This window comes from Notamacropus eugenii, chromosome 4 (genome assembly GCF_028372415.1).
Source record: "Notamacropus eugenii isolate mMacEug1 chromosome 4, mMacEug1.pri_v2, whole genome shotgun sequence".
NCBI classification, from domain to species: domain Eukaryota; kingdom Metazoa; phylum Chordata; class Mammalia; order Diprotodontia; family Macropodidae; genus Notamacropus; species Notamacropus eugenii.
In genome coordinates, this window is record NC_092875.1 from 52106759 (window position 1) to 52121252 (window position 14494).

A 14494-nucleotide genomic window follows, 5' to 3' on the forward strand; every position below is an offset into this window, starting at 1 on the left:
CGGGACTGCGCGGGGGGAGGGGGTGCTCTCACGGGGACGGGCATCGGAGCCCCGCGAGGAGGTAGGGGGAGCGGAGAATATGCACCGAGGGAGAAGGGGGCTTCGTGGGGAGGGTGGACGAGGCCGCGCGTGGAAGATGAGGCCTCGTGGGGAGGAGGGTCAGGGACCCGTGGGGGGAGGATGAGGATACGCGGGGATCGAGACCGCGTATGGGGGGAGGAGGAATGGGGCCGCGTGGGTCGCGTTGGGGGAGGGGCACGGGGCGCTTGTAGGAAGAGGGACAAGAAATCAAATCGAGGCTGGGGGGGGGGCGGTGTACAAGGGAGGACGGGCCCGCGCGGAGCGAGAGGGATGCCAGGGCCCGCTGGAGGCTGCGGCCTCGCGGAGTGGGAGGAGGGTGAGGCGGGATCGGGACCGGAGGCCTCGCGTGGAGTAGAGAGGCAGCCCAGCTAACGGAGCCGGGGCCGCGGGGAAGGCGAGGAGGCACAGGCCCCGTGGATCCCAGGCGCCTCTCCAAGAAGCCCCGGGCCCGAGAAGGACGGAAAAGCCTTACCTTTTGGGGGTCGGAGTCCCGTTCCCGCTTACTATGCCAGGCGCACCGCTCTCTTCCTCCATTTTGGATTCAGTCGCCGCCACCTCCACAGCCGCTTCCACCCCTGCCGCCATTTTCTCCGCTTCTGGGCTTTGTGTGAGAAAGCGGGCAGGAAGGTACTGCGCTTGCGCAGCCACGTGACACCGAAGAGGTCCAATAACGCTTGAGCGAGGCCCCGCCTTCTACCCTTCCTTATAGCCTTCGTCTTGCCCCGCCCCACTTCTGCGCAGGCGTAGAGCCCCGGGTGAGTCGCGTCTTTGGTTGCTTTCACGTTCTCTGTTGTGTTCGTGGGATCCTGGATTTCAGGCCACTTAAGGTCACTTCTGTGACCTTAAAGGTCATCTGATCCAAAACTCTCGCTTTACAGATGAGGCGTCTATGGCTCAGAGAGTTGAAGTCGTTTGCCCCAAGGCCTCATTCTCACCCCCAAAGGCTGGGAGCCTTCCGCACCACCTGTCTGAAGTGTGTAAGGTGTTCTGGGAGAGTCCGTGCTTTAGGAATCACCGGGCGGCTGAGTGGAGGAGGGGCGGGAGGAGGGCGAGAACTGAGGCAGGGAGACCAGCCTCTTAAAGCGGAAGGTGCCAGAGGCCTGCCTGATGGGAGATGTGAGGACGGGACTGTGACAGGGCAACAAACTGGATGTGCCTGTGGGGAAGTTGCAAGTCTGAGCGAGTGGGTGATGCTGACCTCCGCAGTGACAGTAAAAGCGTGACTAGGGAGGATCTGAAAGCAGACAACACATTCTGGTTTAAGCATGTTGCGTTTAAGATGTGAGATGTCCAAGAGACAGTTGGTGATGGGAGATTGGAGCACAAGAGAGAGATGAGTGCTGGATAGATACATCTGGGAATCATTTGCATAGAGATAATAATTGAACTCATGGGAGCTGGTGTGCTCAACAAATGAGGTACCATAAAGGGAAAAGAGAAAAGAGCCCAGGGCAAGGCCTTGGGGGATACCTGCAGTTAGTGGGTATGACTTGGAAATTAGAAGAAATATTCAAGTAGGAGATCTGGAAGAAAATAGTATTGCAAAAAAAAAAATCTAGAGGAGAGAATATCTAGAAAACTGATTGACAGTCAAAGGTGAAAGAGTTCAAGAAGGATGAGGAGTGAGAACTGGCCATTAGATTGGGATGTTAAAATCACTAGACACCAGCATGCAGAGTGCGGACCAGCATGGAACAGCAGGGACAGGACCCAGAACAGGATTCAGGGCACCACCTGCAGCAGTTCCCAGATTCCTCAACCCACAAACTCCACAGATAGCTACAAAGGTCAATGGGAGGGCTCCTTCACCCAGGAGAAGGGAGCAAGTCTGGACCTCCAGCAGAAGGCTCTGCAGCAGGCAGCTGCCATTTTCAGAGCCCTCCACCTAGAGCCCCTAGGGGAATTGAAGGGCTGATGGAATCTCAGCCCTGAGTGGTAGCCCTGGGAGACCTCTGCCTAAAGCCCCTGGGGGTATTGAGCCACTGGTCTGATTCTCAGCCCTGAGTTCCACCCAGGGGTGAAGAGGAGCACTAGTGTGGAGCTGGAGGCAGTTGTGGTGAGGGAATTCAATTGCGCATTCTGGGCAGAAAAGTTTTTGGTTGCTCCCAAACCAGTGTGCAGGTCAGGAGAGGAGTAAACACCTCTCCCTTCATTGTGCCACCTTGGAGGAACTGAGAACTTAACAGCTCCCCAGAATATACCCTCCTCTCGATAAAGGTCTCAAAAGTCAAGTAACTGGGTGGAAAAATGTCTAAAAACGGGAGAAAAAATAAGACTATAGAAAGTTACTTTCTTGGTGAGCAGGTATTTTCTTCCATCCTTTCAGATGAGGAAGAACAAAGCATAAGATCAGAGTAAGTCAAGGCTTCTGCATTCAAAAGCTCCAAAATAAATATACAATGGTCTAAGGCCATGGAAGAGCTCAAAAATTAAGTAAGAGAGGTGGAGGAAAAATTGGGAAGAGAAATGAGAGAGATGCAAGAAAATCATGAAAAGGGAGTCAACACCTTGCTAAAGGAGACCTAAAAAAATGCTGAAGAAAATAACACCTTTAAAAATAGGCTAACTCAATTGGCAAAAGAGGCCCAAAAAGCCAATGAGAAGAATGCTTTAAAAAGCAGAATTAGCCAGATGGAAAAGGAAGTTCAAAAGCTCACTGAGGAAAATAGTTCTTTCAAAATTAGAATGGAACATATGGAAGCTAATGATTTTATGAGAAACAAAGAAATCACAAAACAAAACCAAAAGAATGAAAAAATGGAAGATAATGTGAAATACCTCATTGGAAAAACAACTGGCCTGAAAAATAGATCCAGGAGAGACAATTTTAAAATCATAGGACTTACCTGAGAGCCATGATCAAAAACAGAGCCTAGACATCATCTTTCATGAAATCATCAAGGAATACTGCCCTGATATTCTATAACCAGAGGGCAAAATAAATATTGAAAGAATCCACAGATCACCTCTTGAAAGAGATCCGAAAGAGCAACTCTTAGGAATATAATAGTCAAATTCCAGATTTCCCAGATCAAGGAAAAAATATTACAAGCAGCCAGAAAGAAACAGTTTGAGTACTGTGAAAATACAATCAGGATAACACAGGATCTGGCAGCTTCTACATTAAGGGATCACAGGGCTTGGAATATGGTATTCCAGAAGTCAAAGGAACTGGGATTAAAACCAAGAATCACCTACTCAGCAAAACTAAGTATAATACTTCAGGGGGAAAAAATGGTCATTCAATGCAACAGAGAACTTTCAAGCATTCTTGATGGAAAGACTAGAACAAAATAGAAAATCTGACTTTCAAACACAATAATCAAGAGAAGCATGAAAAGGGACAGGAAAGAGAAATCATAAGGGACTTACTAAAGTTGAACTGTTTACATTCTTACATGGAAAGATAATATTTGTAACTCTTGAGACTTTTCTCAGTATTTGGGTAATTGGAGGGATTTTTACACACACACGTATAGACAGAGAACACGGTGAGTTGAATAAGAAGGGATGATACTTAAAAAAATAAAATTGAGGGGTGAGAGAGAACTATATTGGCAGGAGAAAGGGAGAAATGGAATGGAGTAAATTATCACCCATCAAGGAGGCAAGAAAAAGCTTCTTCAGTGGAGGAGAAAAGGGAAGATGTGACAGGGAAAAAGGGAAGCTTACTGTCTTCACATTTGGCTTGAGGGAATGACATGCTCACTCAGTTTGGTATGAAAGTATATCTTGCACTACAGAAGGGTAGGAGAGAAGGGGACAAATGGGATGGGGATGATAGAAGGGAAGGCAAATGGGAGAAGCGAGTAATCAGAAGTAAACACTTTTGGGGAGGGACAAGGTCAAAAGAGAATAGAAAAAGGGGGGGCAGGATAGGATGGAGGGAAATATAGTTAGTCTTACATAACATGACTATTATGGAAGTCTTTTGCAAAACTACACATATACAGTCTATATTGAATTGCTTGCTTTCTCAGTGGGGATGGGGAAGGAGGAAGAGAGAGAAGTTGGAATTCACAGTATTAGGAATGAATGTTGAGAAATGTTTTTGCCTACAACTAGGAAATGAGAAATACAGGTAATGAGGTATAGAAACCTATCTTGCCCTACAAGAAAAGAGAGAAGAAGGGGATAAGGGAAGGGAGGTGTGTGATAGAAGGGAGGGCATATTGAGGAAAGGGGTAATCAGAATGCAAGGTGTTTTGGGGTGGGGGAAGGGGAGAGATGGGGAGAAAATTTGGAACTCAAAGTGTTGTGGAAATGAATGTTTAAAACTAAAAATAAAAACTTTTTAAAAAAAAACTAAAAAAATAAAATCATTAGTAACTTTGAAGGGTGGTGTTTCTGTTGAATGAAGATAGAAAACCAGATTAAGAGCGTTTACAAGAAAGCAAGAGAGGAAATGGAGGCATTGATTGTAGATGACTTTCGTAAGAAATTTAACCATGAAAGAAAGGATAGGATGTTAGTCAACAAAGTGGTCTCACCTCTCTGCCTATTCTCCAAAATAGGACCTGGAGCTCCAAATGGGCTTCTGTTGGACTAGAAAATGCTCAGATACTTTATTTTAGAGTCTAATATCTCCCTTTAGAAGAAATCAAGTCTAATTCTTTTAAGTTATGATGAGGATGTAAAGATCTAATAGCAGATTAGCTGGGCACCTGGGCTAGAACTGAATGGCTAGACTTGTAGTTAGAGAAGGTCAGAATTGGAACACATCTTATAGAGGAGGAAACAGTCCCAGAGAGGAGAGAGGATTTGAACACAGGCCACATAGACGTTACCTTGATGTTAACAAAATAATTTGATAGTCTTTCTTGGTGACTGTTTTGGAAGAGATAAAGGAGACAGATAGACCAGGACCCACTCAGGTTTCTTGACCCCTTAACATCAGGCTTTACTCTGAGATTCCATGCTTGCCTTTGGACCAGCCATTCTTAGCACACATTAGTTGACTCTACACTGAAGTATTCCTCAGGAAGGTAATCTGGAGTTTCCTCATTTTTCATGAGACATAAAGGAACCTCATAAGCCTTCTGTTACTGGGAGGAAAAAATTTCCTCCACAGCATATCCAACCAGTAGTTACCAGACTTCTGCTTGAAGGGGAATCCACAACCTGAGGCAAACTACACTTTCGGATAGATCTAATTTTCCAGTTTCTCCTTTTATCGAGCCTAAGTTTGTCCTCTAAGTCACCTCTAGGCTCAACATGACCCACTTAGGGCAGCTGAGTGGTACAGTGGATAGAGCACTGGGCCTGGAATCAGGAAGTCCTCAGTTCACATTTCGTTTTAGACATTCACTAGCTTGTGTGACCCTGCCCAGGTCACTTAACCTCTGTTTGCCTTAATCCACTGGAGAAGGAAATGGCAAACCATTCCTGTATCTTGGCCAAGAAAACCCCACGGAGAGTTGGACTCAAATGAACAACCACAAGCACCATATAAATGTTATTATCACTATTTCTTTTTACCCTTATATGAATAGGATTGAGGCCTGTTAGCATTTTGTTTGTTTTCCTCTGGACTCTTTCCAGCTTGCAAATGTCTCTACTGACATACGGTGCCCAACGCAGATAACTGTACTACAGAGGTTGTCTGCCAGAGCAGATGAGAGAGAATAGCACTTCTCCAGTTCTGGGCACTGTGCCTCTCTCCATGAAGCCTGAGATTAATTGCATTAGCTATTTTGGCTGTCATGTCATCCTGCTAACTAATATTGAGCTAGCAGTCCATTAAAACCTCCTTATCCTTCCCCCACCTCAAACCCCTGTCTAGCTTGTGAAGTTAATTTTTTGAACTCAAATGTAAGACTTGACATCTGTCACGATTAAGTATCTGATTCAGCCCAATATGCTTCCCTATCAAAGTCTGGATCTTGAGGCTATCAACCATGTTAACTATCCCTCTCAGCTTTGTTTCATCTGTAAATCTGATGAGCATTGTATTCTATATCTTTACACAAGTCACTGATAAAGATATTAACAACACTAGAGTAAACCATTGAGCCTTAGGACTCTCCCCTAGGAACCTTCCCAGTTGATATCAAATCATTCATAATGAGTCCCTGAATTCTGCAATGCATCCAGTTGAGTCTACCTAACTATACTACCATCTAGCCCACATCTCATTTTTTTTGTAAGAATCTCAAGAGACCATTAAAGGCTCCGCTAAAATCTAGGTAAACTATAAATATACAATTCTCCTGATCTATGAAAATAAATAGTAATACGGCCAAAAAAAAAAAAGGAAATGAGCTTCATCTTTATGACAGGCTTTTGATGGAACAGTGTGGCCTACTGTAATTACTACGTCTTTCTGCTCTCTCCTATGCTGCTCTTTATGCTACATATCATGGAACTAACTACATTTTAAAGTATTTGTAATGTGTCAATGTAATGAATCAAGTTTTATACACTTTATTTAGCCCTAAATTCCCAGCCTTCTCCCCTGAAATGGGATTAGATATACTCAATACAAAAATCTTGGTTTAAGCACTTGAGTTTAAGGGCACCTTCAGAACCAATCAGGTAAGTCCATTATGTTCATTTTATTCCTTCAGGGTGATCTTTAAAACACAGAAACTTTTATAAAGTATGACACCATAAAAGAAAGTGCAGATATGAAGATAGCCTCCCAAGATCTTAGTACATTCCTCCTAGGGCAAGGACAATGTGAAACATGAATTGTCTTTGAGTGACTCCAGAACAGGGCATGTAATTAACCTCAGATGAGATCAAGCTGCCAGCTTCAGTACTGAAGCTTAAAACCAAATCTGTCAACATAATATACAGAAGTTTTATGCAAGGAAATTTTAAAAATATGTACATATATAGAATATACTCCACTTAGTGTATATTGTAACAAAGTCAACCCAGATTTGGGTGAAGGAGCTAGTTGTGTCCTTCCTTGAAAAGCTGAGCCTTCCAAACTATATTCTCAAGATCCTGAGCCAGCCGACAGAATGGTCAGCTTTCTTTCTTCCTCCGTAAACCCAATAAGCCAGTTGATTCCTTGGACTCCTCTGTTGGTTGGACTTCTCTCTGGATTATGGTGGGTCAGCATTGACCCCTCTCTCCCAATGGCTACCAGCTCCAGGGCACTCACACAGTAGTTTCTTCTGCTGTTTTCCTGAGGAGCATGGCTGATAGCAATGAATGCTGGGCCGTCTTGCAGCTTTCAGAGTCCAGAATCATTAAGCGGACTTTTTGATTAGTCCTTCTCCACTCTGAATATAACTGGCAATGGTATCGGAATGAAACCTAGGGAACAAGAAAGGGAGGTCATGAAGTACAGGGTTCTTTCACTCTCAGACCCAAAGAGGGAATTCTGATAAAGAATTACATAAGCATCTCAAGAGTGGAAGGGAAACAATGACCAACTATTCCAACCTGGACCTGAACTCTATAATTTCCCTAAGAAGACATCATGTAATCTTGGCTTAAAGACTTCAAGTGAGAGGGAACCCAATAGCTCCTAAAGAAGTGCATTTTACTTTTGAAGTGTATTAAATATGATGAAGTTTTTCCTTTCATTGAGACTAAATCTGCCCTTCTGCAACTTCTACCTGTTACTCCTAGTACCAGGGTATTAGTCCCTAATCCTTCTTCCATAGGATAGTCCTTTAAATTCTTGAAGACAGTTATCCTGTCCCACTGTAATGCTTTTCTCTTCCATGCTAAAAAATTCCTAAATTTCCTCCCATTGATCCTTGAAGCACAGTCTCTAGTCTCCTTTTCTTTCCTTGGATCTGCTCCAGCTTAATAGTAGAATCTTTTCTAAAAATGAACAGAACAAAGTACAGCAAAATGATAGCCTTCTTCTGGACATTATCCTTCTCTTAAGCTTAGGATAAATCGCGTTTTTGCTTCACACTGTTGACTGATATTGAGCTTGCAATACACCAGAACCGCCAATTCTTTTTCAATAAACTTGTCTAGCCACCTTTTCCTCTTCATTCTATATCTGCACAGTTAATTGTTTTGAAACCAAGTGAAGATTTTTACATTCAGCAAAGAGAAAGAAAGAGAGAAAGCTAAAATAGGGGAAGATTGGTGTTAAACTAGTCTTGTTTTGGTGAAAGTGGCAATGTCAACTGTTGGGTTGTAAGAAAATCGAACCAAGGTATAGAGTCCTCAGCTACTTCTTAATTTTTCCAAAGTAAAGATAAGGCTAGGTGCAGGGTCCTGCAAGCTTTCTCCATATAAGTAGCATGAATATATTTTAGAGGAAAATTCCAACTAATAGCCATATGGTTGCTATAGGGCTAGAAAACAAGGGTAGGGCCTTGGTAAATAATAGGGTGTTAAAGTATTCCTAAAAGAGGGTAAGTGCTAAGGGAATCTCTCCTAGGAAAGACAAAGGTTTCCCTCCAAGTCCAAGTTCACACAGGAAGCACTTTATGTGCTTATATAGAGAATCTTGAGATTGAAGGAGCAGGTTACTTGCCTCATCACCCTAGCTGACAGTGTGAATAACCTGCCCCTCCAGCCCCTCGTCTAATTATCTTGCATTTACTTGTGTACATGTTGTATCCCCTAGTATATGAACTCCTGCAGAACAGGCACTATGTGTCACTTTTGTTTGTCTTGTACATAGTAGGTGTTTAATAAATGTTTGACGAACTGAATTGAGTTAACCAATCCAGTGGAATTGTTGGGGGGAGGGGAGTGGCAGTTCTTACAAATGCTACTAAACAACTCACTTGAAAATGGGGGAGTTGGACTAGAAAAATCCCTGACAACTCTCACATTCTAGACTTCTGTGAATCTTTCAAAGAGATAGTGTGGTGAGTGAAGACATAGCCAAGCTTGGAGGCAGGCATATCTGGGTTTAATTCTTGCCTCTGATATATACTAGCTGTGTGGCCATGGGAAAGACATGTAACTTCCCAGCATCCCCAAGTGATTTAAGTTTCTGGCTTGCATCAGTGGAGGCAGTTTCTATATAAAAGGAGTTCCTGATGAAATCACAGTATTTGAATCTAAAAAAACCTCAACATAGACAGAAAAATATTACCTATACTGGGCACATTAACCGACCTTTACTCAAGATGAATATTAGATTATAGCCTGGGAATATTTTGAAAAGCCAGCTAGTTTCCTTCATCTTTCTGTGTCACTCCTGGAAAGCACAGCTGCCACCCACCTGTAAGAGTTCCACCACTTCTGACCCAAGGAGAAAGCAGATAAAGTACTGGTAGAGGCAGATTAGCCCAGTATGTGACCAACAACAGGTTTACTTTGCAGGAAATCAAGAGTTCCAAAATACACACATGCAGCTCAGTTAGTAGAGGTTTATGGTCCCTTTACATAGATAAAGTATACCTAGGGCACTGCTGTCTGGCTAATTTTGAAATACAGTCACAAAGTTGTAATAAACAATAATATCCTTTAGTTTTCCTAGGATACTAAAGTCCTCCAAAGCCCATTCCATGATTAGGATGGTCTCATTTCTACTGAGATAGGGTAGTAAAGAAAGGAAAGGTCTTCTGGATGTCTTATGTCCTCTACATACTAAGAGCATCCTGTCATCCAGAAGAGTTTTAGTCCCATCTGGAATTGACTCTTTCTGTATAAGCCAACAGTCACAGAAACTACGTTGGAAAGTGTTTCACAAATCTTACTGTTATGTCCTATCTCTCTATCCCACAAACCAACATCAACCCTATCCAGGAATTTATAGGGAATTAATATTCCTGATCTACTTTCCTAGCAGAATTCAGAATATTTGGCTCTTAATTCAGAGTATAGATGGTAGGACTGCCAAGTCTTGAAGAAAGATGCCAGCTGCTGAGAATAGGCAGACAGATTTTGTCATCTGAGCAACAAATGTATTCTCCTGCCATTTGTGGTAGTCATGTGGGATCGACATTTGATTTTCATAAGATTTCTCTTCTATCTTGTAATGTTCTTTACAGGATACAAAGGCCCTAGAAGCAGTGAGATACTTGGTGTAATGGAAAGATCGTTGTTCTAGTGTAGTTCAGAGACCCAAATGTTAGCCACGGGCTAGGTATGTGACCAGAGACATTCAGATTTTGTCAGGAAAATGAGGAAGTCATGTCCCCCTTATTCAGGAAAATAGAACAATCACTGACTGAATATCAGAAGACCTAGGTTCTCCAAAAGATTAAGTAGGTCACATTGAGCAGATCACTTAACATCTTGACCTCAATTTGATCTCAGCTATATAATGCAGAAATTGGAGTAGACAATTAAAATCCTTTCCAGCTCCAACATCCTATAATTGACTTTAGCAAGGCAGAAAATCCTGCAGCCTGTCTTCATCACATTCCCTCAGGCAGCCAGGTAGGAGAACATAAAGAACACTGGTCCAGGGACCAGAAGATTGAGGTTCGTCATTTCCCCTCTAATCTGCGTGGCCTGGGACAAGTCATTTAATTTCCCTGTGCGTTGGTTTCCTTCTCTTTAAAAAAGGGATGATCATACCTCACTATCTCCCTCCTAAAAATTGTTAGGAGGCTTAAGTGAGATAAACATATCTAAAATGCTTTCAATAAAAGGATCAGTTGTTATTATCCCTCCATAAAAATCTGACCTGGAAGAACCTGAGATTATCAGAGATCACAGATTGAACGCTGAAAGGGCTTGGGAGACTATCTAACCCAAGCTCTTCATTGTACAAATGAAGAGACTTAAGGTCCAGAAAGGTTAAGTGGTTTGTTAAATGTCACACAGGAAATAAGTAGCAGAAGGGGATTTGAACCCAGGTCTTCTGGCTCCAAATTTAACCTTCCTTCCACGGCATCATGCTAAATGACTATGGTTAAACTGTTAAAATGCTAAAAAATTTTAATCTAACTTTCACTGCGTATTAAATTTATTTACTTTTAGGACCAACCTACAGATCACCTAGGGATCCCTGAGGATCATCATTAGTAAACATCTGAACCACGAGGCTACCAAAAGTCTGTTCCAGTCATCACAACCTCAAAGTAAGAAGGTATTATATTCATATTTTTACCGATAGGTAGTATGGGTCAGAAACTAGGTAAATTTCTGTTTGTCTGTGGGGAATGCCCATATACTCACTATGCAAAATAGAAGAAAGGAAACTTGGTATTGGAGAATGGATGCCTAGTTTTATTAGCCAGCCTCAGGCTGACTGTAAAGCCTAAAGAAGGTACCCTTTAGGAGATTGTCAAGGGGCAGCTAGCTCTGCTGACTCACCAATGTCCAAAGGATGTAGATAGTAAAAAGTGCTAAAGTGAGAGCAATAAGTCCCACAGCTTCCAGCCTGCTGTTAAACTGTAGGTGATCCTGGGCACCTCGAAGGCAAAGCCAGCCTGAGATGGCTGCGAGGGGTGTAATGAACAGGAAACACACCATGTCACAGAAAAGGGTCCTCTTCTCATTCCTGGGCCCAGGGTCCTTCAGCCACTAACAACAAAGGAAAAGTTATAAACCACTAAGAAAAGAAACATCACTATTATCTCGTGTTCCCCCAAATAATAAAATACCTCATATTTATCTAGTGTAAATATATTCTCAAATCTCATTAATAACTTAAAACAGGGAGGTAAGACCTACACTGACCACTTTTAGGAGTTGAAGATTTAGAGCAGCAGTTCTTTAACTTTTTGTTCTTAGGATCTTTCACAGTCTGAGGACCCCTTTACACTTAAAAACTGAGGATCCTAAAGTGCTTTAATGTGGGTTATATCTATAAATAGTTACCATATTAGAAATTAAAATTGATAAAAGTTTTAAAAATATTTATTAGTTTTATAACAACAATAAATCTATTACATGTTAACATAATTTTTTTGTGAAAAATAATTATATTTCCTAAAACAAAAAAAATTAGTGAGAAGAGTGGCATGGTTTTATATATTTTTGCAAATCTCTTCAATATCTGGCTTAAGAGAAGGAGAGCTGGATTCTCATATTTACTTCTGTATTCCATCTGTTGTGATATATTGTTTTGGTTGAAATCTATGAAGGAACTACCACCTCACAAAGATATATGCATCTACATTCTAAAATGGAAGAGTATTTTAAGAGGCAAAATAATGTCTTCATATTATTATAAAAGCATTTTTGACCCCATGGACCCTTCTGAAAGGGTCTCAGGGACCCCTTGGGGTCTTTAGATCAGATTTAAGGAACTTTTGGTTTGGAGGAATTCGAAATGAGCTCTATAGAAAAATAATTCAAGGACCTGTACCAAGTCTGGTCATGTGACTCACTCTACCCAAAAGAACACTTTTGTCTATGAGGAAGTGGGAAATAAAAGAAAGAATAAGGGGCAGAGCAAGCATTTGGATACTGGCACAGAGGAAAGCTCACAGGGCAGAGAACCTGGGTTCAGTTCCACTTGCTCGCTATGTGACCATGGACAAGTCATCTGAATGGAGCCTCAGATTCCTCATTGTGAGAAGGAATGCTAATGGAATAATAACTGCCTCATGGGAAACGTGTAAGGGTTAAAGAAGAACATACGGAAAGTGCTTGAAGCTACATCACAGTATAAAGGCAGTCATCAAATGAGACTCATCCGCATGCAGATTCCACTCTGAGTACACCAAGCAGAAACAAAGATGCGTATTAAAGGAGTAGTTTGGTCAGATGAGAAAGACAGATGACATCTGACATTTCTATTTAGTTAATGGTTTTTCCTCTTCTACAGAGGATTAGAGCAAGTGAAGAGGACGATAGTAAAGTTGAGAGAGAAAATACATGGGAAAGTACTATAATAACGGCAGAAGAGATGGTAAGACTAGGCAGAATTATAGCATCTGAGGCTGCAGTTAGACCCATCACCAGTTCCAGACAAAACTCTGGAGCAAGTGCAATTCATCCCTCCTTTTCCCCTACCTAGCCTTTGTGGTACGGTCTAGTCACCTGCAGCCTATACCACAAGATCAATATGTCTATCTTCTAGTTATATCCTATGTCCAACCAATCCTAACAGTTCCTGAATTAAACCACTGCCTGTTTGACTAACTGTGCTTTAACCCAGATAAAAGGGTAGCAATTGTGGTGAAAAAACATCCACTGCATTAAATCCTTTTGTCCTTTCTCAGTGCCTATCTTCAAAATTTTCCTAGCACCACCTGGACAATTGGACTCCTGGTACCTATGTCTATCAGTTGACAGAAACAGGGTTGACTTCATACTCAGCTAAGGACTTGTTACAGTTTACCCAAGTTAGTAACCAGGTTTTTTGGGAGACCTGGCACCTAGTGAAGCTACTCAGGACCCAAGACTTCATAGCACATAAACAAGGGTGTAGAATCTCCCCTGGGTTCTCAATTTGCTTCTTTAATTAGTGCCAAATAGTGGTGGTCATCTCTAAAGACTTTAGAGCTTTATTCCCTCAAGTAGACACTTTCCCTTTGGTAAGCATCTAGGATTGAGAACCCCGAATGTGATTTGGAAGTCAAAGATCTTATACATTTCCACAATCTGTCACTTTACAAGTTGGCATTACCCTAACTTCCTCCAGTTTCTTCTTACGGTAATCCTCCCTTGTATTTTATCCTCCAGCCAAACTAGTCTAGTCACAGAATCATAGATCAGATTTAGAAGCCACTGTGAAGGGCATCTCATCTGAACTCAGATGTCAAAAAGAAGCTCCCCTACAATATACCCAACACGTGGACAACTAGGCCTGGCATCCAGACCTCTAAAGAGAGACCATCCAATACCTCCAAAATCACTGTTTCCTGACCATAGCCTATTCTTTTCCACCCCCATGCCTTTTGTTCATACTTTCCCTTGTGTCTGGAAGATCCAGCCTGTTGACATCTTAGCCACCTTTGAAGGTCTACCTGAAATGTTACCTCTTCTATGAAGTCTTCCGTAAGTCTTATGCAGGTAGAGGTCAAGCCCTCTACCTGCATTCCATCCTATCTTCTCTGAAAGATACAGCCCCCTCTGTCATCCTTACTCTCTCACTTATCTTCAATCTACTGGCTCCTGGCTCCCTCCCTACTGCCTACAGACATGCCCTTGTCTCTTCTATCCTCAACATAGCCATTGCTTGATTGCTTCCCTATCTCCTATATCTTTTCTGCTCTTTGTGGCTGAATTTCTTTAGAAGGCTGCCTACAACTGGTGCCTTTACTTTCTTTCCTCTCACTCTTTCCTTAACCCCTTACAATCTAGCTTCTGATCTCATCACTCCACCAAAACTCCTCCCTCCAAAGTTAATAATGATTTCTTAGTTGCCGAATCCAATAACCTTTTCTCAACACTCATTTCCCTTGACCTATATCTGCAGCCTTTGACACCATCCATCACTCCCTTTTCCAGATTTTTGGGATATTACTTTCTCCTGGTTCTCCTACCTGTCTGACCAGTCCTTTTCAGACTCCTTATTCATATTATACTTATTAATCATGGATGTACCACAGAGTTCTGTCTTGAGTCTTTCTCTCCTTCT

General features: G+C 42.2%; 2 protein-coding genes and 1 long non-coding RNA gene across 6 annotated transcripts in view; 1 reads left to right on the top strand and 2 right to left on the bottom strand.

Annotated features, from left to right (window-relative positions):
* The window catches only part of HNRNPM (heterogeneous nuclear ribonucleoprotein M), a 177337-nt gene that overhangs the window by 37412 nt on the left and 125431 nt on the right, over positions 1–14494 (bottom strand). The window contains exon 1 of one of the 3 annotated variants that reach the window (XM_072600940.1): positions 554–3607. The exons of 1 other annotated variant lie outside the window; for it this stretch is intronic. In XM_072600940.1, coding sequence (XP_072457041.1) covers positions 554–666 — 113 coding nt within the window. In that variant the 5' untranslated portion in view covers positions 667–3607. Of the gene's footprint in view, positions 1–553; positions 3608–14494 lie in introns of those variants that run through there. One more of the 3 variants, XM_072600941.1, reaches the window with a different exon arrangement.
* Positions 1–14494, top strand: part of LOC140499485 (uncharacterized) — a 19287-nt gene continuing 4793 nt past the window's right edge. Inside the window, exons 1-2 of the long non-coding RNA XR_011965463.1 lie at positions 1–61; positions 10942–11042. This is a non-coding gene — a long non-coding RNA (uncharacterized lncRNA). The remainder of the gene's footprint in view (positions 62–10941; positions 11043–14494) is intronic.
* MARCHF2 (membrane associated ring-CH-type finger 2) overlaps positions 6617–14494 on the bottom strand; it is a 23656-nt gene continuing 15778 nt past the window's right edge. Inside the window, exons 5-6 of one of the 2 annotated variants that reach the window (XM_072600951.1) lie at positions 11278–11487; positions 6617–7347 (exon numbers count right to left, since the gene is read on the bottom strand). In XM_072600951.1, the coding sequence (XP_072457052.1) occupies positions 7189–7347; positions 11278–11487 (369 nt within the window). In that variant the 3' untranslated portion in view covers positions 6617–7188. The remainder of the gene's footprint in view (positions 7348–11277; positions 11488–14494) is intronic. The other variant, XM_072600952.1, reaches the window with a different exon arrangement.